Source organism: Alligator mississippiensis, chromosome 13 (assembly GCF_030867095.1).
Source record: "Alligator mississippiensis isolate rAllMis1 chromosome 13, rAllMis1, whole genome shotgun sequence".
NCBI lineage: Eukaryota > Metazoa > Chordata > Crocodylia > Alligatoridae > Alligator > Alligator mississippiensis.
In genome coordinates, this window is record NC_081836.1 from 27,116,428 (window position 1) to 27,142,541 (window position 26,114).

General features: G+C 44.8%; 1 protein-coding gene across 2 annotated transcripts in view; it reads left to right on the top strand.

Moving 5' to 3' along the window:
* RAB40C (RAB40C, member RAS oncogene family) overlaps window positions 1-26,114 on the top strand; it is a 61,691-nt gene that overhangs the window by 21,530 nt on the left and 14,047 nt on the right. For both annotated transcript variants that reach the window (XM_006278174.4, XM_019493129.2), the window contains exons 3-4: window positions 13,673-13,733; window positions 17,940-18,000. In XM_006278174.4, the coding sequence (XP_006278236.1) occupies window positions 13,673-13,733; window positions 17,940-18,000 (122 nt within the window). The remainder of the gene's footprint in view (window positions 1-13,672; window positions 13,734-17,939; window positions 18,001-26,114) is intronic.

The following is a 26,114-nucleotide window of genomic DNA, read 5'->3' on the forward strand; positions in this document are numbered from 1 at the left end:
GTTGGAAAGGGCCTTTTCGGACCCAGGTGTGTTACCTATTATATCATCTACTTTCTGCCACTAGCTACAGAATTGGAGAAGTTTGTAGCCAAATTTACTTCACTGGCCATATGCAACAAAGTGAATTCATGTGAAGTGTCATATTTGAAAGTCCTCCCCCCCACTCCCCTTTTATCGTACTACTGGGAACTTTGCATGTGGCTTCAGATTGGAGGAGGAGTAACACCCTCGCTCAATTAAAAAAGCAAGGTTGCTGCCTTCCTGGAAGCCCATCAGAACACCTCCTCTGTTTCAAGGCTGCCCCTCAGCTCATGCTTAGTGCTTGGCTCTGTGTTACCCATCTGAAAAGCAGCAGTAGCTTGTAAAGTACTCGGGAATGTTTGCCAGCTTGCTTAACTAACCATTCCAGACATTGCAAATCTCTTAGCTCCACCTGCACAAAATGCTTCATATTATCCTGGATTGTTAAAGTAACAGCTGCTTTGGCATTTCTTTAGGTGATGGTCTGGGGGGGGGGCCCTCACAGCTGGCTGAGAGAAAATCACTTGAGCTCTCTGTGTGAGTTTTCATCATAATTGTAAAAACAAACTGTAGTTGTCAACCTTTTTAGACTCAAGGCACCCCTCAGAAAATACCAGCTTTGAGCTTTTTACCTGTATTTTGACTACATAGAGCAGTTCTTCTCTTACAAAGAATTCAGACCACAATAGGTCAGAATATTTTGACACTGGGTTCCTATTTGAAATCTCTTAGCTAATTTTGTGAATCACGCTTGCAGAACTAACAATCTTAATCTAGTATGGTACCCTTCAAAGGAGCTCATGGCACCCTGGTCCAGAATCATTGGCATAGTTTGTGGAGTAAGAAGCTTCTGGTTCAACTGGGAACTCTAGCACTTGGGGTCTGAATTAAAAGCAGAATTCATCTTTGGGCAGGTATCCCTGTGTGCAGTTTGTGTTTAACATAAAATGGTTAAATTTAGTCTAGGTCAAAGCAGAAATTAAAATGATGAACAAAAAATACTGCAGTTCAGTGGACTATTAGATATGCAGGGGGTGCAATCATGGCTGTACTGATTTGGTGTAGATGAAGGGTTTCTTTTTCATTTAGTTGAAAGGTTTGTTTTAATAAATACCTTTGTGGGAGACAAGGGGAGGGGGGGTTCAGCAGGCTGAATCTAGTACATAAAATGTAAATATTTTTTTTCAAAAGAAACCGAGTACACCCCTCAAACAGGTATGTGCCTTTCGTTCTGTGAACTGTTTAGGTTGGTTGAATTTGCTAGGGTTGTTTTCTTACATAACTGATTTTATTCCAGTTACTGACTAGTGAGGGTGAAAATATTCTAGTCTGTATCTCTATGAAGATAAAAATTGTTCCCTTTGGCGGACATATTATTGTCAGGGACTGCCAACACATGGTAACACAGGGTTTTTCTCAACCCACTCACAGTGCATAGAGCCTATTTTGTGGTGGTCCTGCCCCCTCCCCCCTTGGTGCTGATTGGCAGAGAGGTCCTGGTGGGGGAGGAGGTACAAGAGGGTAGCTGTCATGTTGTCTGCTGCCCTTCATGCTGCCCCAGCAGCCAGCACCTTCCCCTCCTGGTAGTGAGGACCAGTGGCTCCCATTGGGGAGCTAGTATTTTATTTTTATTAAAGGGGGTATTTTTTGTTGTTGCTTTTTTGCGCACAGTCCCAATTTTCGTGGCTTCTGCAAAATCTGCGAATTAAGTAGGTCCCTAGCTACTATCTTGTACAATTATTATTTTAAATATCTTGAGACTTTCATTTCACTTCTTTCCATAGATACAGCATAATAATTCTTTGGTGTTGAAAAGTTTTAGATGGTAGTCTAAAGTTGTTGTCATCTCTTTCTTGGACTGCTTTAAACTTATTTCAGATAGCTGTCTTGTTGGTCTCTTCACCAACACTCTCCAACTCTTCAGCCAGGAGGCACAGCCTAAGTTGTAAACTTGTTGGATCTTTTCCCTCCTGTGTCTGACCACCTTCCTGGTCTGATTTTTCTGAGTTCCCTCAAATATGTCAACATTTCTGGTGATGTGGTAGATGGAACCAAGTGCAGTTATCTGGGTGGCATTGAGATTTCTCAGAACTCCATGTTGGACCTTTTCCTTATCTCATGACTGCTTTCCTTCCTATTTGCAATGGTGTGGACTGCCACCTCTTCCACTTTTTGTCAAGAAGCAAGGATTTCTTGATATATTTTGCTGGTGATATCTTTGATTGGACCAACTGTGTAGTTGGGTTAGTTAGACAAGCTCTTGAATCCAAGACATTCTTTGTCAGGTCAGCATCACTCTTGCACTCTTTGTCAAATCGCATGACATCCCTGTGATGACTGAAAGCTGCTGACAGGCAAAAGTAATATTAGGGAGGTGTTATGTGTATAGTAAGGCTCTTGGGAGGGAAGGAAAACTGGTAAGTCTGCTCATTTTCTCCTCTTCTGTGGACACTTAACTAACAGAGTTGGTACCAAGTGACTACACTGGTTCCAAGAACTACCAGTAGTCTACAGGCTGATGTGGCTCCATGGCGGGGGTGCGGTGGTTCAGTTTCACATCCCCCCCCACCCCCCCCCCTTTGATTCCTGGTCCCTGCAAAGTTTAAAACCAACTGCCTGGCAGTGGCAACAGCATTTCTATTTAGGCAGCAGTAACAGAGTCAATAGACTTCATGGTTTATTATAATCTTCCAGATTTTCTTCTAAATTCTTCATTACACATGGATTAACAACACTCTCTCCTTTTTAATTATCTTGATGTTCCACTAATCAAGCTACACTTTCTTCTACAGTTCTGCTGTCTGCTCCTTCTAATGTAACTTCTATTTCACAGGCCTGCAGATTTTGTATTAACTCTAGCTAAAAACATTAACCTGAGTGTGGAAATAACTTCCAGTGAAACATGGGGTGCACTGCCAAGATGGTAAGATCTTGTTTTATGAATCAGAAGGAGATGTTTATTTTAATTCTTATGACTACAGGTCTAATGAAATAACAACAACTTTTGATTTATTTTTGGCTAGTTTGTTGGGGGGTTTTAAACTTGATTTGATATGATATAGCAAATTAATGCACATTCCAATAAAGATGAATTTGTTTTTGCTTCAATCTTAAACTGGGTAATATAGTCCTAGACCCCTAGCATATTAGTAAAGCTTATAGTTCCTTTTTAACTGGATGCAAATGTTTTGTGTTTTAGGTGGTAACTCGTTACACCATTGTGCTGCACTGTCCTTTTCAAAATCCTATATCCACCCATGTCCACAGGCCAGAGTTTTGGAATGTCTCTTCAGTTGTCTTGTATTTCCTGCTTCACAGCATTCAAATGGAGCCTCAGATTATACTGGCCTTCTTTGTACTACACATTTCCTATCACCTATAAAGTCTCTTTTGGTCTCTGCTACCTTCTGGACTTTCTTCCTCCCAGTGAGCATCTTTCATATACTCCTGTGGCTGCATCTTCCAGGAGGATTTTCCTTATACTTCCTGTTCATATTTGTTTTCTCATTTGTTTTCAGACTTTTCACTGTTGACAAAATTCAGATTCTTATCATGTAACATGCTAATGAAGGCATCACTAAAGACCGAACTGCATCAATGTAATGCCCCACTAACCATCTCCCTGAATTTGATCTGTTCTTCCCATTTTGTTTTCCAGGGTTTTGAATCCATAGCTAAATTTTGGAATACTGTATCAAATCTATATAGCTCTCTATATTACTCCTCTTAACTTTCTTGTTCAGTGGATAGTGATAGAGCTTTTCTAGTAAGGTTCCTTTTATAAATATCTCTCTCTCTTACTGATCACAGCTCCATTATTTATCCTTCCAGAAACTCTTAACTTGTCCCACTGTTTCTGGGGTGGATGTTTTAGCTGTGCTGTGTCTAGTGCCTGGGAGCCCCAGTCATGGATTTGGGACTCCATTTATACCTGGTGCTGAGCAAGCAGGACTAGATGGCCTTTCTCAGTGTACTGATTAATTTAGTAGGTTTTAGTTACTGGTAGAAACTTTACTTGTGAATCTCTTCTTTCTGCATTATTATTAATCCCAGAGGATGTATTTGCATTTGAGTAGCTTCTTTTTAAAAAGGAAATTAAAACTGAACTCAGGCAGGCATATTTTAAGTCCTTTCTCTTGACTCTTGTTGGTAGCTAGGTGCTACCAATCACTGTCTGCAAGTACTTGCTACAAACCACCGTTTTCCTACTTTCCAAAAAATCTCAATACCCTCTTGAGTTGTGAAAGTATTTGCTCACTACCTCTGTAAACACTAATGATGAGTGCGAGCAAGGTTGCAAACACTATCCAGAGCAAACACTATCCTGAGTGTGAGCAAGGTTGATTCATCTGGTCTTGTCCTAGCTGGCATCATTTCCTCCTGCACAGCAGTGCAGTGGCTCAAGTCTCTTCTACTGTCAGCATACTAGATAGATTGCAAGGCCAGGATAATATACCCCAGTGCATCCGATTTTCCTTCTCCAGAGGGTCAGCCACAATATTGTTCATTAGTCTCTGCCAGCTGAGAATCCAAATTCATTCCAGGAGCTGTCTCCAGAGTCCTGGAACAGCGCACCTTCTGGGCTAATTATGTCTGCCTTTTAAACGGCAATCTGCTGTTTTAAAAAGAGCTGTGCTGGTGAGACTAAGTAACAAATCTGTGAAGCATGCCTTGTTCCCCATCTGTCTAATAATGCCCTGAATGGCAGGTTGTTATTTGCTCTTCTACTCTTAGTTATGCTACTCTCTGGAAAAGCCTTAAAAGGTCAACCTCATAGGACCACATTGAAGGGATTGGTGGTTTATGGTTATGGTTATTACTTCACCTCTTTATAAAGCAAACCAAGCTGTATTTTGCTGATTGTGTCTAAAACTGGGAAATTTGCCTTGTAACTTCAGCAAAGATGTGTGGGGTTTGGTTTGGTTTAGTTTTGTTTGGGTTTTTTTAGCTTACAGTTTTTAGGTATGAATAGAGAACACACAAAGTCAACATTCACAAAAAAACACAGTGAGTTCTTTTTAAAGCTATGTTGAAACCTCAATATTAACATTTATAATAAAGCATTTTGTAGCAGCATATGACTCATTTTTGTCTCCTAATAACAGACAAGTATTAATATCTGGTAAGAAAGAGACAAAGATGATAAATGTCCAAGCACAAAGCATGTGGAATGTTATGAAAACACCAGTTTCACTGTCTCTTCAGTCCAAATTTTTTGGTTAAATGATATTCTGCACAGAAACTTCAAGCTATAGCATTCGCACACCACTGCTAACCCGAGCTAAAACCCATCTAGCTGAGCGATGGTAGTAGTGGCCAGAGTAGTGCTATAGGCTACACATAAGCAATGTGATGCAGCAGAAGGACTCTGGAGCCCAAAGGAGACCTGCTATTCACTTCCTCTGACCTTAGGCAAATCACTTTTACTGTACATGCCTCCCCATCTGTAAATGATTTCCTTCTCTAAGCATTGTGGAGAGATAAGTGCAGTGTTACTTAAAGCTGTGTTAGTCTTCAGGGATTGGCTTGGCACAGACCTTATGCAAGAGAAGAACAACTGGTTCAGTCTGATCAGAAAAAGTACAATCATGCTACTAGCAGCAATTATGGTTCTTATCTGCTGATAGCTGGAGATGTTCCAATGTTGTCATCAGGGATCTGGGTTTTCTGTTTGCTGCGGAAAAGTGCAGATTTTCTCCTTTTTAAACGTGAAAACTGCAGGAAAATGGCAGGTTTCCTGTTGCAGACTGGCAGTCTCTCTGGGTTTAAGTGTGCATTGACTATCAATGCCGGTAGCAATGTCCTTTAGCTGGACCTGGCAAATTGCACAGGTAAACACTCTGAGAGCAGCCCATTCCCTGATGCATGGCACAGGAGGTGCAACTAACAATAAAATGGTACCACAAGCTAAAAACATTGCTGGATGCTTGGAGTAAGCTGGAATTTTTCTTTTGTTTGTCACTTGTATGTTACTTACAATATTTGAAGCCATTACAAGAGGCAAGTGGGGGGGGGTTGCATGTTTGTTACCTTTTTACTGCACCAATTTAGTAATTTGGACAGATGTTGGACAAGTTTCAGGTCTAGGAAAGAAGCTTGAGCTTTTGTATGTTTCCTAGCCCATCAGGGCTACAACCCTGCACTGCTGCAACATGACAGTTGATGTGGGCAGGGACACTTTCAGGTGCAATTCTCTTAAAAGTAGCTGTTTCAATTGATATCAAATATACTGTATTTGATTGGGGAACCTGGAATGAATCGGAGAATCCTTTAACATGTAGCTGTGTGTTCCAATGAAAAATGTTAGCTTTTCTTTAACTTACCTTATGGCCAGTGGTTGCTCTTATTACTGACAAAATAAGCAGCAAAGTTGTGATTTCTCCAGGGTCTTAAGGGGCCACCACAATGCTGATCCTGCTGAATCTGTACCAGGTGTTTAGAAGCTTATTCTGTGAAGGGAATTTTGAAGCATCTGTCTGATACAAAGTACCAGAACAGACTGTTATACAATGTATTATGCTAAGGAGCTCTAGCGCTTTAAAAAATATCAGTCAACTTGAAGTGGTATCAGTCTAATTGCTAAGAGTGTACTCTGTGCTGGAGAGAACAGCTCAGACTGATTTTTCAAGGCCTCATGCATTACAACACCATCCAACGCAGATCAAGCGCTCTCTCAAGTGGTAAGATAAGCCTTGTGTTAGACTCTTCTTTCTGCATGATCTAAGGGCAGTTACAGCTATTGAACTAACTTCACAGACACTGCATAAGGCATAGTAATAGCAAGTATAGAGCTCAGCTGTACACATTTTGCAATATGGTGCTAAATCTGGTTCCAATTAAGCAGAGAAATGTCAGTTTCAGAATGAGTTGTTTTTTTGCTGCTGTTAGATTGTATTCAAAGGGAAAAACCCTGTAACCCCAGTGTTAAAATGGATTCTGGCAGAGTTTAAAACTTTCTTTAATTTGCAGCTTTTTCAGCTTGCTGGGTTTTTTGCAGCTTTGCAGGAGAGTGAGGGATTTGCCTGGCTGTACAGCAAGCTGTGTCAGTGCCAAAAGCATCTGTGCAACAGTGGCATCTAGCGGCAAATGAGGAAGCAAAGACTGTCCTGACTCCCCTCAGCTGCAGAACCTATTTTGGGGTGAGGAGCAGGTGAGCATGTTGGTAGAGTCTCAAACACTGGCTATGTAGCCAATGTGCAGCAAAATTGAGTATAGCTCGACTGATCTAGCCTAGTACAGTCAATGAAGAATTAAATTAAATCCTGTGCATTAAATTCCTGAGGACTGTGCTTTAGCTACATCCAGCCTCAGGGGGTGCCTCTTTTTTTTAAAAGGATTCATAGATTCATAGATGTTAGGGTCAGAAGGGACCTCAATAGATCATTGAGTCCAACCCCCTGCATAGGCAGGAAAGAGTGCTGGGTCTAGATGACCCCAGCTAGATGCCTATCTAACCTCCTCTTGAAGACCCCCAGGGTAGGGGAGAGCACCACCTCCCTTGGGAGCCCGATTAAAACATATAATCTCTTAAGTTTTAAATTGTGACTTTTCACAGTTGTTGTGAGTTTCCGAGCTATGTATCTGAATGTAATGTAGCCTCATATTCTGAAATCAGATAAACCTGCTGTTGAGGGCAGTCTGAATCTGCAGTCTTAAAAGGAGAATTTTCCTTATGCACCTTAGTTCTCACTACTTCCTGCCAAGCTGCGGCAAAACCAGTTACAATTTCTTCCTCCCACAGCAGCTTATGTGTAGGCTTTGTTAGTCACTTAGCCATTCAGCCACTGCTTAATGGTCTCTCTAAAAACAGCAGATGATAAAATACAGTTGGGCAAGTTATACTTTGCCAGCTCCTGATGAGTCACACAACTTTTAAGGTGCCTCTTACTATGAATAGCACAGCAGTAAGGTAGAAGCTGTGGGTTTGAAAAGAGTGCCAGATTTCCTGCATGGCTACATGAGCATTCTGCTACTCTTCCAGCAGCCTGGCAGGAAACTGCAGGCTCATCCTGCATATTGCTAAAACAGACCTTCCTTCCTACTGCCTGGATATAAAACGTTGTGTCTCGTAAGCTTACAGCTTTTGAAGGAACTGTGCGGAGCGCTGTTGATGCCCCGGATGTATGTAGTGGGTGTTACATGTGTTCTTTGAAACGTTACTGTCGTGTAACCTGTCTCTGTCCCTTTCAACTGAGTGGTGAGTGTGTACATTAGAGGAACTGTTGTTTTACAAGATTGGTAAATCCTGTGACAGCCATGAATAACTAAATGTAATATATTGTCATTGTATATAAATGCAAGACTATACGTGCTGTCATGACACTTTAGTGTGTTGGGACTTATGCTGTCAGATAGCATTTAAACACTAACCATATTTTAACTAAAACAATGGCACAGAAAAGTCTGGGAAACAACTGGCTTTGTTTTTTAACTCAGGCTTATACAAACTCTGGCCTCTCAAATCTGCTGACTGCTGTGATAGAGTTCTGGGGGTATGATGCTGAAGGAAAGTGCTTTTACCCTCTATTTCCAGCACTTCAGTGTCAAAAAGACTGATAAACACTAGGTAGAAAGAGATGCAGGCCAGCAGTAAGGTTCATCCCCACTAACCAAAATTTTTGGCACCTACCAACGACCTTTAAGAAGTGCAGAGGTGAAGGCAGACTTAAAGCTTTCCTTTCTGTGCACCTTTGCTTAAGATGTATAAATGAGACCAAGCAAAGCACTAGCAGATATTCAAGCATCCATCCTCTTAACAAGAAATGGAGCTGGAGCTCAGTTTCCTAATTGAGATGAAACATTTTAATGTCTGATTGGTTTCTGTTCTGGGATGGTCTTGGGAGAATGTTGCATTGTTAACCAAGCTAGATCCCTGTTAGGCATCTCCTCCTTCGGTCTCACATTTTAATGCAGGAGACTGCAGTCTGGCTGCAGTGGGGGACAGGTGCTCCAAGCTGCTGCTGGTGTACCTCTACGATGACCTGCTCTTTCAGTTCCCAGTCTGAGTGAGGCAGGAGAGGCTGGAGGGGTTTAATTATAAGCACACTTCCCTCCCCTCCAGTCTCTTAGGCATCTATAGTGCTCCCACTTCTGCAGCGTGGGTGCAGGGCACTAATGGGTAAACCCAAACCCATTAGAGATGCTTCCCCCTTGCTGTTATGTGACCAGGCCCAAAGACCCTCCATCTAGCTTTCATTTAAAATTGCAAAGTGTATTTTCATATAGCACTATATCAAACCATTATTGCTATGACTAACTTGCAAAAATTCACAACAGGGAAATTGATGCCTTTTCAGAATGTTTCATGTATGGAGTAGGAGGCTTTGTGAAAGTAGAGGTTCCATGGAGCTTTTCCTGTCTTTAGTGGGCTTGTGGTTTTGTAGCTTGTATGTTTTGAGTCTACCTCTTGCTGAGCCAATTGAGCACTGCTGGGTGTACAAGGAACAATTGCCAAGTAATCAGTGGTACCCTGGAAATGTGTGCCTTTTGCATGCCTAAGAATATTGTTGCTATTCTCTGTAGTCATCTTGGCTTAGCACTTGCCCAGTGCGATTGAATGCTGTAAAGATGGGGTTACCATATTTCTCACTTCAAAAAAAGTTGGTTGTTTTTTGGGACCAAGAGTTCTAATTTTTTGTATGCTCAAAAAAAAAGAAGGCACCTGTGGGGGTGGGAGGGGTGGTAATATGATTGGGGGGGCAGTGATAGGCCCATGTCCTTCCCCTGCCCCTTACTTTCAAGCCACAGACCCCCCAGCCCTGCTGCTGCCTCATTCCTGACCCACAGTACCCACCCCTACCCCAGACTAATGATGGTGCTGTTCACTCCCATCCCGCAGCCCCCCTATCCCTGCTGATACCCTTTGCTCCCAACCCACAGTCTCCTGGCACTGCCTGTGCCCCATGCTCCCAGCCCATAGTCCCCAGCCTTGCCAGTGCCCCTCATTCACAACCTGCAGCCTCCTGCTCCCCCCAGCCTAAGCCCAGGCACTGGCCCCAGTGCTGCCAAGCTGGCCGCACAGCTTCCTGCTGCCTCCAAAGGGCCCCCCTGCCCCCTTCCCCCACTGGAGGGGCAGACACCCTGGCCGTCCAACCCTCGTCCTCCATAGACTTACCTGCATGTAGCTGCTTGGGCTGGTCCTACCACCCTGCCCAGCTACATGGCAGCCACATGCATGTGCAGACTTGCATGATGCCCCCTACCTCCAATCACCCTCCCCCCAGCCCCAAGCAGCTCCCTGCTAGGGCAAGCTGAGAAGTGCTGGGAAAAACTTCAGTATGAGCAAAGCAAAATCCTGGATACTTGTTGATACTGTATTTTAAAAAACTGTCCAGACAGAGATGGGAGGACCCAAAAAGAAGACATGTTTGGGAAAACCCCGACATATGGTAACCCTAATAAAGAGCTTTCTGTCCCAGTGTTTTCTGGGTGCAGGGAGTTTCTGCACATGAAGCAGGATGGCACCTCAACAGAACAGAGACTGGAGTGGGGGGGGGGGGGGGCACACTGGGATTTTTTAATTAGCCTCGTTTCCCAGCAGACTATATCCTGCATAGTAATCCTGGGTCTTGAGTGGTCAGAATTAAAGATGTGGGTGGGGGGAGAGGTGTTTATTTGATTCCTTCTGCAGCTTTTTCCTCTTTATGGAGAAGCAAACTCTCTCAGTAAAGTGGGACTGCAACCAGGCATGGGTAGCTGGAGATGGGAAGTTTAGAGAGAGTTACTAATAGAGAAGTAAGTGTAGATCATGGTGGATGAAGATAAGATGTAAACTGCCTACTTTATCTGACTAACTACTGGAAATAGTTGGAATTAAAGATCATTATTATCATGGCTTTTATAGCACCCCATCAAGGCTTAAATCTAACTTTTTTTTTTCCAGTAGCAGATATCCCCTGTTAATGGTTCAGGATGAAATCCATTTGCTTTATTGGCAAAAGTGTGTATTATCAGATTATTAGAGCAGGATTTTGTTGTAGAAGAGAGTAAATACTTGGTAACACAACAGCCATTTGTTTAGATTCCAGACCTAAGTGCCCTCATAGGCAGGAAGTGAAGGTTGACTTCTTCCCCCACCTACCCCAGCATGGAAAGGTTCATCTGAGGGTTGCCACTCCTGCATGCAGTTAAACCCTGTTCATGTGTTTTACAGTAAGTGGAGAATGGAAGGGGAGGTGCTTAGTCTACTAACCAACCCACTTTTCTACACTTGAGTCTCCCTAAACACAGCACTGAGAAGCTGCCAACTGCTTTTCTTTCCATACCTTAAGCCAGCTGGCATGTTGGGGGCTGGTTTATACTTTTTTCCCCTGTGTTCTGTGTAGTGACTTGCAAATTGGACATCTCAAAAAGGGCCGACCTATCAGGGCGTGATGAAGCCCTTATAAATCCAGCTGCTTCTGGAAAGGGATCCTGCTTCCTCTAAAACTGAAATGGCCAACAGGTAAACTAGCTTGCTGATCTCAGCATCATCTTTGTTTTCCAGAGGCCTCAAACACTTTTGAGGTGGTGTTGGCAATTGAGTTGCATTTCCAAACATCAGCATCTTTTGTTGGTATTTTTGGTGCTGCTTGAACACTGGAGCTCAATGAACTTGTGGTTCACACTTTTAGCAAGACTTTAAATGACCTTGTGCTTTGACTGATCCTTCCTCAAACATTGCTCTGCTCTATTTGACCCATGTGGGTTACACAGCTTACGATTAACCTTTAGACCCAAGAACTTTTGCTTTTCAAGTAACTGAGCTGTTTACAGTTTAAGTCAGGAATCAGCAATGGTTTGCAGCTGGAGGTGTTAGGGGGCTGCTTTAACAGAGCTTGGCACTGAGCAGGTGCTTCCAGTATGGTCTGTATCCCCAGAACTGCAGCTGCAGTCACCACTTCCCTCCCCCTGACCCCCACAGTGCTGCTGCCACCCAAAACCCCTCTCTGCTAAAATGTTACTGAAGTCTTCTAGCTTTATGGGCCAGATCCAGCCTGTGGGCCATAGGTTGCTGACCCTTGTTTAAGCAAATGTCTTCTATTTCAGGCTTGATATTAATATGGCAACAAGCCCTTAGTGAATTTTCAAAACCTTTTAAATAAGGAGCAGGCAGGTAAAATAGCATTACCACCCCTAGGCAGTCTGTAAAACCAGTTTTTCACACAAAACTGGAAAAACATAACTTTGAGTGGAGCTCCCATCTAAAGTTCCTTAAAATAGAAAGGTCATTTAAACGGCTCTTGCTTCAAGCCTTCAGCAGTTTTGCAAGTGAAGATCAAATGCAACATGAAGCTGTGTTTTCTCTTGTATTAGCCCCCACTCTCTGATTTTTTAACTCTTGGACACTTACACTCTTACCAGACCTTAGTATGTACTTCTTAGAACCACTTTCTCTGTGGAAACAAAGCCTTGAAGCAAGGCAGCATATTTTTGGCTTCATGGCAGACTGAGCAGATGGAGTTTCTGGACTTGCCTTTTGTTTTAGTGCATGGTTCTGAAGCTCGCTGACTTTGAAATGGTGAAGGGTTTCGAATGCTTTGAATGGCCTTACGATTTCTACCAGTCAGCAGCACAGACAATGAAGAGAGAGTAACTGACTCTTTTCTAACACAGTAGCACTGAAGCAGATGCCTCCTTGCCACCAAGTGAGATGTTTTACTTAAAGCAAAAACTTAAATTAATTCTTAAAGAAAACTGTTGTGGCAGATGTACCTTGCTCATAAGTGTCAGTTCTGTTGCATGTTCCAATCTCATGTACTTGGAAACATAGAATCAGACCCGCTTGTAAAGCTAGATCCCCCAAGGCTGGGGGATAAAGTTAGTCCTTGTAAGGTGGAAGCTGTTTGGTAGTCCTGTGTTTTAGGGCTTTTGCTGGCCCCTTGTCAGGTCCAAAAAGCAATCTCCCTTCCTCCCCCCCCCACACACGCACACAATGAATATTCTGATGTCTGGGGGCTTCTTTTGACTAGGGGTCTTATGACATGGGGGTCATACTGAATACTTAATTTTGATTTGGGAAGGATTTTTTCCTCTAGGTCAGATTGGCATGAATTATGGGGTGGGGGGAGGGAGGGGATTGCAATGGTAAATTTGGGGGATCGGATCCTTTGTCTGTGAATGCAGGGAACTGTATTTGATGGAATCATTCTCCTAAACCTCTAGGTATCAGTCCCTAGGGAATACCCTTGGGAGAGGTTGCAAAATGGGGTGCACTTTCATTTAAAGAGACTTGTGGTTTGCAGACCAAATAAGTTAAAGTTTCTCTGATTTAAAAACATGGATTCTTTCTAAGTAATCGGCCCTCAACATATACTAAATTTTTAGCACTATCACTTCAGGTCATGGCACAAACTAGTATGTTCCATAGAACTGCAATCTCAAGAGGTTTTTCTCCAAGACTGGAAGAGCTGGATACAACTAAATGGAAAGCGGGTGGTGGGGTGGAGGAGCACAAGGGTTGCATCAAAGCACATTGCATTCTGGCATGAAGGTCTTTCCTTGATCACTTCTAATTCAAGGTACTCCCATAGTACCAGATGGTACATCAGATAAAGGAGTGTCTTCTGTAAACCCCAGAACAGTAGGATGCAATAACTGGGGAAAGTAGTTTGTCTGTATGTCTCTAAAGACCTGTTCATTGTTTGCTCAGCTTTTGTTGGCTTCCTTGCAGGAATTGACTACAAGACCACTACTATCTTGCTGGATGGCAGAAGGGTCAAGTTGGAACTCTGGTGAGCTATGTTACTAAACTACCTTGGCAGCCAGCCCAGAATGTCTTGGAACATTATTGTTGAAGCCTCCAACTGGAGAGAGATGATAGCTTCCTCTTGAAAACATGTTTGGATTCATTTGTAATGATGTAAAACAATGGTGCTCGTGTTTTTGGCCCCACTGGCCAGATAAGGCTCCATGCTGCCCCCACTTGGCCAGGATCGGACTCTGGAAACTGCATGCTACCCTTACCCAGTCCCCTCACACTGGGATCAGGACGTGGCCCACAGGGCTCCCCATAGATCTGCAGGGAGCCCCATGGACTAGATGACATGGCATCAAGGACCAAATCTGGCCTGCAATCCAGGGGTTGAGCATCCCTTGTATGCAAGAGATGCTGGCCTACTCCTAGTTTCCTTCTAGAATAACCCAGTGACCTTGCATATCCAAAGAGCAAGCAGACATATGCCTACCCCATATACTGTTTTGCTATGGTCCAAGGCAGAACACCATATAATTCATAATGTTTCTGTTTACTTTCAAGATGTTATGCATTATCTTTAGGTAAAATGTATTGTAGTGCTTTGTAGTTAATGTGTTTCCATGCCTCGTGGAGCGTGGTGTTAATCCACAGCAGTTCTTCATCTTAAATTCTGTGAACTACTCGGTCACGCCATTTTGTCTTGCAGACCAAGTTCCCCCTGCTCTGTCTCCCTCTGCTTAGCTTTTCATGCCTAATTCTGTGTGCTATGGGTGGTCCATGGTCTGCATGTTAAGAGCCATTGCTCAAATGCCATATGTTCAGCCCACATCATACTTGTACCCAGTAACCAAAGCCCCCTGTTCCCCACCATGGCCCATGTAACTTCCCCTCCAGCACACCAGCCTTTATTCCTAGACAGGCTTCCCTCTCTGGAAAATCCGATTTTAACAGGCTTCCCACATCTCTTGGGAAGAACTGTAAAGGGGGAACAGCAGCAGTACTCCTACAAAATTGCTTTTGTTAATTGAAATAACTCTGCATGGTCTTTATCTGTACAAATGTCCAGTTCCTATCTGAATATTAAGTTCTTGGCTTTGGTGACTTGCCGGGGTAACATGTTCAACATTTGAATTCAAGTTTTCCTTTTACTCTCCCTGCTCACTTAATAGAACATCATCTCATTCTTGTGATAGGAGAGTGAGAAGATAGAAATATCACATCTTCCTTCTCTAAACCAGGGGTGGCCAACCTGGACACAGGTGCCACAAGTGGCATGGGCAGTTTATATGCATGTAGTACGCGGCAGATTTGGAAGGGGACAGGGAACATAGCAGATTAAAGCAAGGAGCAGAAAAAAGAGAACAGATCAGGCATGGGAAAGATATTAGAATAGCACTCATAGGGTGCAGAGCTAATTCGTGGCCTGCCTGCCAAAAAGGTTGGCCCTACTGCTCTAGACTGTTCATTACACTGTCCTTTTTATTGTGTCCTCTCTTCCTCTGATAAAGTAAATAATCTTAATCTCCTTTGAGTTTTCCAGGTCTTTGATCAATCTCATTACCCTTCCCTGTCCCTGCTCCAGTGCTGTTTTGTTTTTTGAGGGGTGAGCTTTGTGTAGTGTACCAGAGGATGCCACCTCATCCTTTTATGCTAAGGGAATATAATCTCCACGTTGGCACTTTCCCATTCCTTGTGCAATCTAGCAGTATGTTTTGTGCCGCGCCCACCCCCCCCCCTCCAGTTAGCTATTAAAAATGATTCCTTGGTCCCATAATATGCCACTCAAAGCTTAAATTTGAAGGCAGGGCTGTCCTGAAACATAAAGCACCTCTGACTTTCACATCAGATGCGTGATACAGTCGATCTGAAACTCTTGGAAACTTGATCTGGGATGATCAGGCTTCCCAGTGCCTGTTGTTGACTTGGGAGGAGCACATTATCAAACATGCACAGTGGGGATGGAAGACATCATAACATGCTCTTTGGTTAGCCTTACCTCAACTTGCAGTTCAGTAGGCACAGCTTAGATCAGCATGCTGCGCTCCATGTAATCTCACAGATGTCCAGTTGATTGTTGATGTGCTGTTAACGTAATGTCAGGTTTAAATAATCTTAAAAGAATTACCTAAATTTACAAATAAGGAGTTCACGCAGCTAGTGTCCATAATGCACCCTGATGTGCCTCTCTGCTACAGAACATGTTGTACTTCTAGATGCTATATAGTATGCTCTGGAATATCACGGTACAGGGTGACCACTGAAGGTTATATGTAAAGGTGTCTCCTGTCACAAGAGGTTAGTTCTAGTTCATAAGTGCCTCTGAACTTGTGAGGTTAAGAAGAATATTCAATTTTTGGAGGAGGCTAGAGAAAGGGGGCTCCTATTGCTATTTACTCCAGCTCTCTCTGGCTCCCCACTAGATCCTGGATAGTGTTGTCCCATCAGAAGTGTAATGACCAGGTATCCTGGTTTTCTCTGTTTTAAAAATCACAAATTCTCCAATTTAGAATCCCTCAAATCCATTTTTTTTCCATGATTAAAATGAAACACCACTCTCTGTGTGTGTGTGTGTGTGTGTGTGTGTGTGTGTGTGTGTGTGTGTATCTAGGCATCAGCTGAACACATTGTTTTATTGATATATTTACAACTTTTAAAGCAGTTTGGAAGCCTACCAGTGCCTCGGTCAGTATAAGACAAATTCTAAATACCCATACAATTTTGGCATTTGATTTTGGATTTTTTATCATGGAAAATAGAGCTCTACTTGCCCCTTTGGCTCACCAGGACACAGGTCCAGCTGCAGTTGTGTTTCCCCCTCCCCCCTCACTGCTTTGTGGGGCTGAGTAGCCCTAATATGCCAGTGTCCTTCCCATGCCATTGCCCCTCACTCCCAACACCTCTCCTCTTTGCCCACCAGAGGGGGCCCCCAGCTGCCAGGGCTACAGGGCCTGGGGCCTGGGTCCACAGCCCCCTACCCCTACTCCCGTCCTCCCTCAGCAGCACCTGAGCCCTGGCTGCTACCTGTGGGAGGCAGCAGCTCTTGCAGCAGAACAGAGCATGGAGCCTGGCTCCTCCACCCCTTCAGGTGACATAGTCAGAGCACAGCCTGTGAGGGGCCGGGGGGGGGGGGGGGGGGGTGCAGGCTGCCCACTGTGGGCTTAAGGCTCCCCACCCTGCTGCCCTCCCCCTAGGGGACTCCACAGCAGACGGGACCTGGCATGGCAGGGCAGTGTGAGTTGGGGAGGCTCAGTGCTGCTGCCAGGAGCCCTGTGCTGCCATAGCAAGGCGCTTTCTGCCCACCTGGCAGCAGGTCAGGGCACAGTTCTGTGCCGCCACCCCTGCTGCTGCCAGATGGGCAGGGAGTGCCTCACCATGGTGGTGCAGAGCTCCCAGGGGCAGCACTGAGCTTCCTTGCCATACTGGGTCCTGCGCATTGGGCTGTGGAGGCCCCTGGGGGGAGGGCAGCAGGGCAGGGAGCCCCAAGCCCACAGCAGGCAGCCTGCATCTGCCCCTACCCCACAGCCAAATCTGTGGGGGGGCACATGCCCCCCATCTTACCTCCAGGAGTCTGTGCAGCAGTAGGGAGCTGCCCCCCCCCCCCCCCCCCCCCCCCCCACACACACACACACAAATCACCCGCAGCTCTGTCTCATTCCCAGCCTGGATCCCAAACTCCAGGCTCCACTCACCACCCCGGCTGGGTAGCAACCCAGCCCTACCTAACTCCATACCTCCCTCACTATGGGGGCCTCAATCCCTCCCCCCTCCCTCCACTTACATTCAGGAGCTGTGCTCATGCTGCCTCACTGCCACATGTGCCCCCTGCTTGATTGCCTTTCTCCTGCTCCCCCCAGACCCTTTGCAGATTGCAACTCTGTCAGCCTGCAAGGGGAAACCCTCCATTTCCCATATGTTTCTCCTTAAAATCTGGGTTTTACCACATTTTTTCTATGGTGAATAGAAAACCTGGAGCCCCTGGTAATGACTATAGGAAGTAACCTTTATGGTACATATGGGTTCTAACTTGAAGTTGATCTTTCTCTGGGGTAAAGGCTTGAATTTAAATTCAAACTCTTTGGGGAAATAGCTTGCGAAGCAGCAGGAAGGTACTGTGCATAGTGCAGAGATCCACACTGAGGACTCTTATAGGTCAGCACTGGCATCCCATTAGCATCATCTATGGGAATGAAATGTGTGGGGATTCTTTAGACTTTTGGGTTTGATGCATTTTTCTCTGTTCCAGGGACACGTCTGGCCAGGGGCGATTCTGCACCATTTTCAGATCCTACTCCAGAGGTGCTCAGGTAAGTGCTGCAAAATGAACCTTTTGGGACTCTTCCTAGTTATCAGATCTTCTGAAGGATGGGAAACAAACTAATACCAGGAGATACCACCCAGTATCTTCCTGTTTTCTTTTCTAATGTCCTGTCTTTGCCTTTTTTGACCAACCAACAGAGGGTTGAGCAGGCATTTACTTATGCAGTGTGTTGCAGAGCACTGAGGTGCCCTGCTCCTAAAGAGGAGAAACTGCTAGGGAAAGAGCCCTAGCAGTGAATAAGGAGCTCAGCTGTTGGTTGCCAGGGCAACGGGAGTCAGCAAGTGACCCACACCTGCCAGCGGTCAGCTGACTGTAAGGGGCAGGGCCTGGCCCTTATAAACCCTAGGGGCTGAGGCCAGGGGGAGTTCCCTGCCAGCAGCCAGGGAGGAAGGAGCTCCCTGAGCAAAGATGCAAGAAGAAGCCTGACTGCAGGTACAGCTCAAGCCAAGTAAAGGATGGCAGCTCTAGGATGTCTGAGCAACGTGGTTTTAGCCGGGCGGCTTTAAGTTATGTTGTAGCCTAGGGGCTTGTGTTTTGTTTTGTTGTCACACCAGTGGTTTGGGAGAGACTATTAGGGGTTGGAGGAGGCCTCATAGGGGACTCAAGGTAGTGTGAGGACCCCAGTGCTGGTGAGGGCGCAGTATTTGGGGTGTATAGACCCCAGCCCCAGAGAAGGGCAGCTGAGAAGCCCCAGAGAAGGGGGTGTTGTGGAGAAGCCCCAGGGCGGGTGTGGTGAGCCCCAGAGAGGGGGCATTACTGAGAAGCCCCAGTGCGGGCGTGGTGAACCCCAGAGAAGGGGACAGCTTGCTGGCGAGCCCCAAGAGGGCAGCATTGCAGAGAAGGCCCCCGAGAGAGGGCGTGGAAAGAGGGAGACAGAGACACCGAACAACGTCTATTCCAGCTGTGAGGCTTGGGGCGTGGTGAAAGGGGTGGTTGGAGCCACGCATAGCCCATAAGGCTAGGGTGCCCCAAAGCACCCGTTTGAAGGACAAGACCCACGAAGGGGCCAGGAGTCTACAGGGCCAGAGGTTACAGCGGACCGTGTCCAAGAAGACATAAGGCAGCCTCTCTAATATATTGGAACATCAAAGACGTGGTGGGCGAGAATTTGAGGGTGCCCTTGGGCCAATTTGGCACAGGAAGGGGGCCTTGAGGAGATCACGGCCCTCCTGCAGGACCCTGCCGTGACATAGTGCAACACAACAGAACACTATTTTACTGGGTTGTAAATTTTATATGTGTGCTGAAGAAGTAGCATTATCTGGAACACAGGTCAGTTTTTTTTGCCTTGTCTCTGGATTGAGTTTATGGTAAAGTTCGGGTTCTTGATTGACAGCTGATGTGATAAGCCTCAAATGACATCAGCTTTCCCAGGAAAATTCTTACAGCTCATACCACCCCCAAACCAGTTACACAAAATGGGCCCATCTGGGTATATTTGAGCTGGTTTTAAAACAAGGGGATTGTTTAGATCTGAAAATGGATTATTTAACCCATGGAGTAAGAAGTCAGAATTTGAGGTGCTGCTTTAGGTCCAAGCAGAAAGTATGATGTAACTTTTGCAACTTGTTTATGTTGGAGAGAGCTCCTAGCTCCAACTCTTCCCACCTCTCTGAATAGTCTTCACTAAGTATTACATCTAATGTAATCTCTGATAAAGTAACGACTTCCACAGCATGATGTCCCCTTAAGCCAAGTAAACTAGGCTGCTTGCTTGTGACACTGAATGGCATGGGGAAATAAGCTCTGTCTTTATAGCGTTTCCTTTTCCTTTAGATTTTTTTTTTTCTCATTAAGAACTAGCTTCTGTCCAAGACTTGTTGACTGGACCAGAGGATCCAGAAATTATGTAGAGCTTTAGTCTGTGAGGTTCTACTATATACAGCTTGCCTATCCAGCTGAGAAAAACATCATGTTTTCTGTATTTAGGACTTCCTGTATATTCTTGTGGGCTCTAGACAGAGATCACTTGCCACAATGGTATACACTGCCTATACTGCCTCCAGTGTTGTATTTAGTCTTGTACACACACACCCCTGGTGTTTTGTGGGCAGTTCTCTAGAACACCCCTTTTGGCTGTGGCCAGTGTCATGGTTCTCTTGTCCATATGAGCAACAGAAGCTTTAAATGCTGTGTGTATCATACCACGCATCTGAGACTTAACTGTCAGCAAAGCATGTGGAGTCAAGATAGTTTGGTGCCATACGGGTTCTGAACAGAGATAGCAGAGTGGTGCCACTTGGTATTGTGATGAGCAAGTGAAGAATTGATCTAGGTTAACCTTTTTTTGTATCCCTGAGACCACACTAGTTAGATGTACAGAGAAACTCCTGGCAGATGCAAGTGACTGATCACAAACTGAGCAGGAACTTGGTGATAAGTCTCTCTTGGAAGCCTAGGTCTGACTGAGGATGCTGAACCTCACAGCTCTCGTCCAGTGCAGAATACAGAAAACGTATTGGGCACCCCCAAATTCTCATCTGTACTTCTGGCTGTTGCTGAAAGACTTTCTCCAATCTAGTATGATGGTTATTAGATGGAGATCTTTGGAGCAGGTACTATCCCCATAGGTCTACAACACCTAGTGCATTGGGACTTTTGATCCATGATTTTGGATCCCCACATGGCACTAGTACAAATTAACTGAAGCACAAAGCCAAAGCAGCAACAGCAATCTGTTTGTCAAAACCAGGCAACTGGAATGGAGTATGCTATTAGACACTGAAGTAAAATAAAGTTGATTTGGCTGCATTAGGCAATGCTTGTCCACCCTATTTCTACGACTTGGGTTCTAAACACTTCTCCTGATGGGATGACTTACGGTGGGGAGGTGCATGTCTGTTAGCACCCTAACTCATGATGCTTTACATAAAGTGCCATGAGTTACAGCACCTCCCACTCCCTGCAACCCAACTGATGTTTGCTGTTAGGTGATGAGAGGAGTCAGGAATCAAGCTCCACTTTGGAGTTGATCCAGGAGGCACTGCCTCTCTGCAACCCCTCCCCCCACTACCTCTTCAAGTGCTGTCTGTAGGATGGGAGGGGGAGGGCTGCAGGCTGGAGTTTGCCCAAACTGTACTAATGAGTGGGCTGGCAGATTGGAGCCCCCCGCCTTGGGGGCAGGCTTCCAATCCACCCTTTCTGGCATAAGCTAGGCAGACCCCAGCCTGCAGCTCCCTCCCCCTCCTTTCTTCCTCTCCTGTCCTGCAGACAGCATCAGGGGTGGGGCTGGGCTGCATCAGGTCAGGGCTGCTCACACACAGGGACTGACCGAAGTTAATGAAGGTGCTGTGCTTTGGAGCACCTTCATCTGAACTCTCAGTATCTGAGGGTTAATTTGTTGTACAATCCAGGCACTTTTTAAGCACTCTGCAGCTGTATGCTTTTGTTGGGGTCATGGCTGTAGAGCACTTTCAGGGGGCTAATCATATGACAAAAAGTTACTTCTGTCAGTGCCCTTTAATGTGACAAGGTACTGGACAGAAGCTGCTCACGGTGTTGAAACCAAATGGAGAGAGTTGACTCCCACTCTCACACGAAGAACATTTGTTTAGGTCACATCTTCCCTACCTCTGGCCCCCAGTTGGGCTTGATTAAGTAGTTCCATAGAATGCCAGTCTGAAACCCTAGCACTACAAACAAGTCCTGCAAGTCCAGCCATGTGGGACTGGCATCCACATAATGAGTTTCAAGCTTTTTTTCTTGCTACCTCTGTTATCTGAACAGTACCTTGTTTACTGGATCTTTATACCTCACTTTCTTCAAGGAGCCTTGGAAGAATGACTCTTACTACAAGCCCTCCAGTTTAATCTGGGGAGGGCTTATTAGACAAAATTGTGTCCTTAAATGTAAGCAAAGGGCCAAAGGCTAGGATATGCCTAGACCTGTCAGGCAGCAGCAGGTTTACACAGCTCCTCTTGTCCTCGGCTGCTCTAGACCCCAGCTTTTTTGCATGCCTGACAGCTCCTCTTTCTACACATGCCCTTCTTGATTTCTAAATCCTGATTCTGCAAAGTGATCCTAAAAGCAGAGCATAAATCATGAGCTGACCTATTTACAACTGAGATGTAAAATCAAAATGAAAACCTTTCTGAAGTGTCTGTGCCTTCTATGACACCTCTAGTGTTGTTCTTGATATGCATGTGAGGTGTGAAACTTTGGCATGTTAATGACTAGAAGAAGCCCAGGTGTGCTTATCCCTGGCTAGCAATAAGGACCAGGTTTAATGTGAATATGCTTGTGAATATATGGTGTTACTCCCAATTTTTTGTTTCAGTGGATGCCTTCTGTTTGTTGCCCACCATCTTCTATGGTACTGTCTTTTGTGAGCCTCTGCTGAAATTCATATTTGTGCAGACCTCAATGCCCTCTCTCTCTTAAACAAGCAAGCCCTGCCTCCTCTCTTACAAGGTCACAGAAAAGGCTAACTTGTAACCAATTGCTACCCTAGTTTAAACTATTCCAGTGGCCAGCCAAAGGGCTGGGGTTGATTGAATCAGAAGACTGCTCTGTAAGAATGGAGTTTGCATTAAGTTACTGCCTTTTTTGGCTGACTCATACAGACAGCACTGCACTGGCCCCTGGGGCCACCCTTCGCAGGCTGCCAGGCGTACACAAACAGATGGAGTCACATTATGTATGCCAGGTGGGCATGTTCAGCCTGGTGTATGGGAGTAAAACTATTGAAGTCAACGGTGGAGCATTCACTTAAAGATTAATTTGGCCTTATTCCACCTGCTTTGCATTTACACCCACCAGTTTTACACGCGCTTCCCCCATGCATAGCACGTTATTGGACTCAGACAATGGTGTCAGTCCTATGCACGTGCAAGCCCCTTATCCAAACCCTGTTGTAGCCCATGGATGCTGATGGATTAGCCCCTTGAAACAACAAAGGCTATGAGGGAGATGATTGCTGCATAAAAGTACCTAGGGTGGTAGGAGTAAGGGAGAAATAAACACCAGGAAGGGAAAAAGCTGTTGGTCCTTTAGCATAATATTGGCAGAAGAAAAAAATTAGTCTAAACTGACCGTTAATAAATTGAGGATCTCATTATGTTGAAATTGGGCTTGGATAAGTCTTCATACAGGATTGCATGATGTAGTTACTTACAGATAACTGGGAAACCAGATTCCATGAGCTAGAGGGTCCCTTCTGGTTCTATGATCCCATGTCTAATGAGACTGGATTGAGAATATGACAGGTGCATCTGAATGAGGCCTGAGCTTTTAGTAAAAAATGCCAAACAGCTGCTTGAGCTGAAGAGCATTTCCCTTGAGGAAGGCTGTACCTGACTGTTCTCTCCTTTCCCTACTTCATTGATTCTCCACCAAGTAAAGCCTCCCAGGGAGATTCCCTTATATTGTTGATATGGCTGGAGAAAGTCTTAAATAAGAAAAAAAAATCTGCATCAAGACTTCCTTTCCCTTGCCATAAGTCCTCTCATTCAGCCCAGCTTCCAAGTTGTGGCAGACTGATCTGAATATGGCGGAGCTGGAATCTTTCATTTCTAGCTCCTTACCATGGCCCCAGATTGTCCATTGATCACACCCCAGGGCTGCTGACCCTTATACTGCTATTAACCTCAAATTGGATGGTTTGAAGTTTCTTCTGAAAAAGTTGCCAGAAACAGAGAGGGTTGCACAGACTGCAGAGTTGCAGATTAGCTCACTTCAACTATTGGGCAGCGATGAACAGTTCTCCTCAGCTGAACTAAATAACCCCCATCTGACTCGGATTATAGTGTTATGGAGACACTGGAATACTTCGGGGTGAGTGACAAAGTTACTTCACTCTCTTTTCTTTTGTCCTCTAGCAAAAACAGGCCAGTTTGCTATTTATTGTCTAAAGAAGTGAAGGCTGTTATCTGGACTTGAAGGAAAGCTGTACTAACTTAACTGGCATGAATGTTGTGTAATCAAAAGGTGTTTAGGAATCCAGTAATGGGAATATTATCAGTTAGAAGAACATTGGAGCTTAATTTCTATTTTATGGTCTGTAACACTGGGCTTATAATTTTTCAGTCAGCTAAGAATCTATGGGAATTGAGTATTTTACCTGCCTTTCCTCAAAATTAGCAGTAAACCATGTTTGGAGGCAGTGTGGCCTGGACTAGAATAGGTGACTTCAGATAAGAACTCAGATGTCCTGATGGTGTTCCTGCATGTATAAGATGATCAAGATGCTCCCAGGTGTTTTTGGTGTCATTTCCTCCTCTGTGATAGTCACATGAGATTACTACGTGTTTGTTTGCAAAACAATGCATCATCCTCTGGTTGTTAGAGTTGATCAAAAAGTGGCCGGCCGGCCTGCCTTATGTTGCAGCACACTCTTAGCACTGTGTTCAGTATCCCATACCTTCCATTCAGTTCTCGGGTACTGCAAATAGCAGCCCTTCCATAAGGGCTTCCTCATAACTAGGAACCTACCTAAATCGCACTAAAAGCGCCACTGTGTTGTGAACTTCTAATCTCACTTTTTTTTTTTTCTTGTGTGCACCCTCCCCAAGCCACTGAGTGGCCAAAAGGCAATTAATGCTCCCATTTTTGCCTCTGGCCACTGAGGGGGGAGTGTGGCACAAAGAGCAAAATTAAAGGCACCACTGCATCATGAACTTCCACCACAATATTTAGCAGTTGAGTCCGTATATCTCCCCTGAACTCCATGCCAGGTTGTATGGTAAGAGAATTGTTTCTTTTCTGTCTTGTTGCTGGGTGAAAAGCTGCAAGCAGAGGAAGCTGACTGTACAAGGAAGGAGCGAAACAGTAGTCATGCAGAGGAATATTTTTTTTTTTTCCCCCCCAAGTCCTGCTTTCACAAATGACTCGAGCATTTTAAGTCAGTGACTTTTTAAGCACCTAAATGCCTGTCTTTCTTAACACAAGACTTGTGCTCTTAAAAACTACCAAATGCTGTCAAATGCACTAGAGAAGAACGTTTCCAGTCAGTCGATTTTCTGTTTGTACCTCCTGTTTCCTGTAGCACCTGTAGTTACTAAGTATTCAGGTGAAGGGTGTAACTTTAAAGAGCCTCTTCTCGCCCTCCCTGTGTCTGGTGTGGGAAGTATCCATCTTGTGTAAATTGCAGTCTGCGCTTGTGCTGTGGTGTAGTCTTAGCTCTGTCACCTGCATTAAGCATCTCGGGGGCACTAAGCTGTGTTCTTTCTGAGTTGATTTGGACCCAAATTCCTGCTTCTCTGGCAGGGAGCTCTGTACAGAAGCAGTTCTGTAGTGCCCTTTGTCTATGTTCCTCCTTCCATGAGCTGTTTTTACTAAATTAATTTAATCTGGAGGTGGGGAGGGATGGAGGGGGAACATGACAGTATCTGCTCACACAGGTTTCAGTAAAGTGCAGATGGGCTTCAGGAATTCACACAGGCAAAATACTTCTGATTTGCACTCTAGTTTCCCAGGTGAATGGAATGGGAAGTATTTTTCCAGTGATGACTTCCCTGGCATGGAGCTGACACTTAGCACAAAGAGAACCAGCTCAGTTAAGCAGGGTTTCATGTTGGCTTTCTGATCAGCTGTGGTCTAACAGTCAAAGAGCACCAGTCTTTTCCTCCCACCTGCAGGAAGGCAGGTGGGAACTGTCTCCATGTTCATAGCACACCACACAGCTTGCATGATGTTCACCTGGGACCTTCTGGTGGCTCTGACTGTGAAGATCAGATTTTGTTTGCACTAATGAGCAGAAATTGCAGCCTGTTAGGAAGCAAATAGTCCTTTAGAAATGCAAATGTCTGTTTAGAAGCTGTGTTTATTTTTAATATGTACACATGCAAATAAATACCCAACACCCAAGGGCCTGACTTGTTACAAATGAACAGTTGGTCTCATTTCAGTAACCATTGCTGGGTGCAAAAGGTGATGCTGGTATTCACTCCTGTTTGATTGCCCTTTCCAGTATGCTCTCAGTTTTCAACTTTTCCTATTGCAGAGTTTACAGTTCTCAATAATCTGTCTGGTCTGATGCTCTTAACTTGTTGCACATAAGTCTGTAATTGTGAGAATGTATAGCAATATTTTTAAATAGAGCTTGAGGACTTATGCTCTTCTAGTGGCTGATATGGGGGTAGGAGAGGAAAAAGGAGGTGGCGT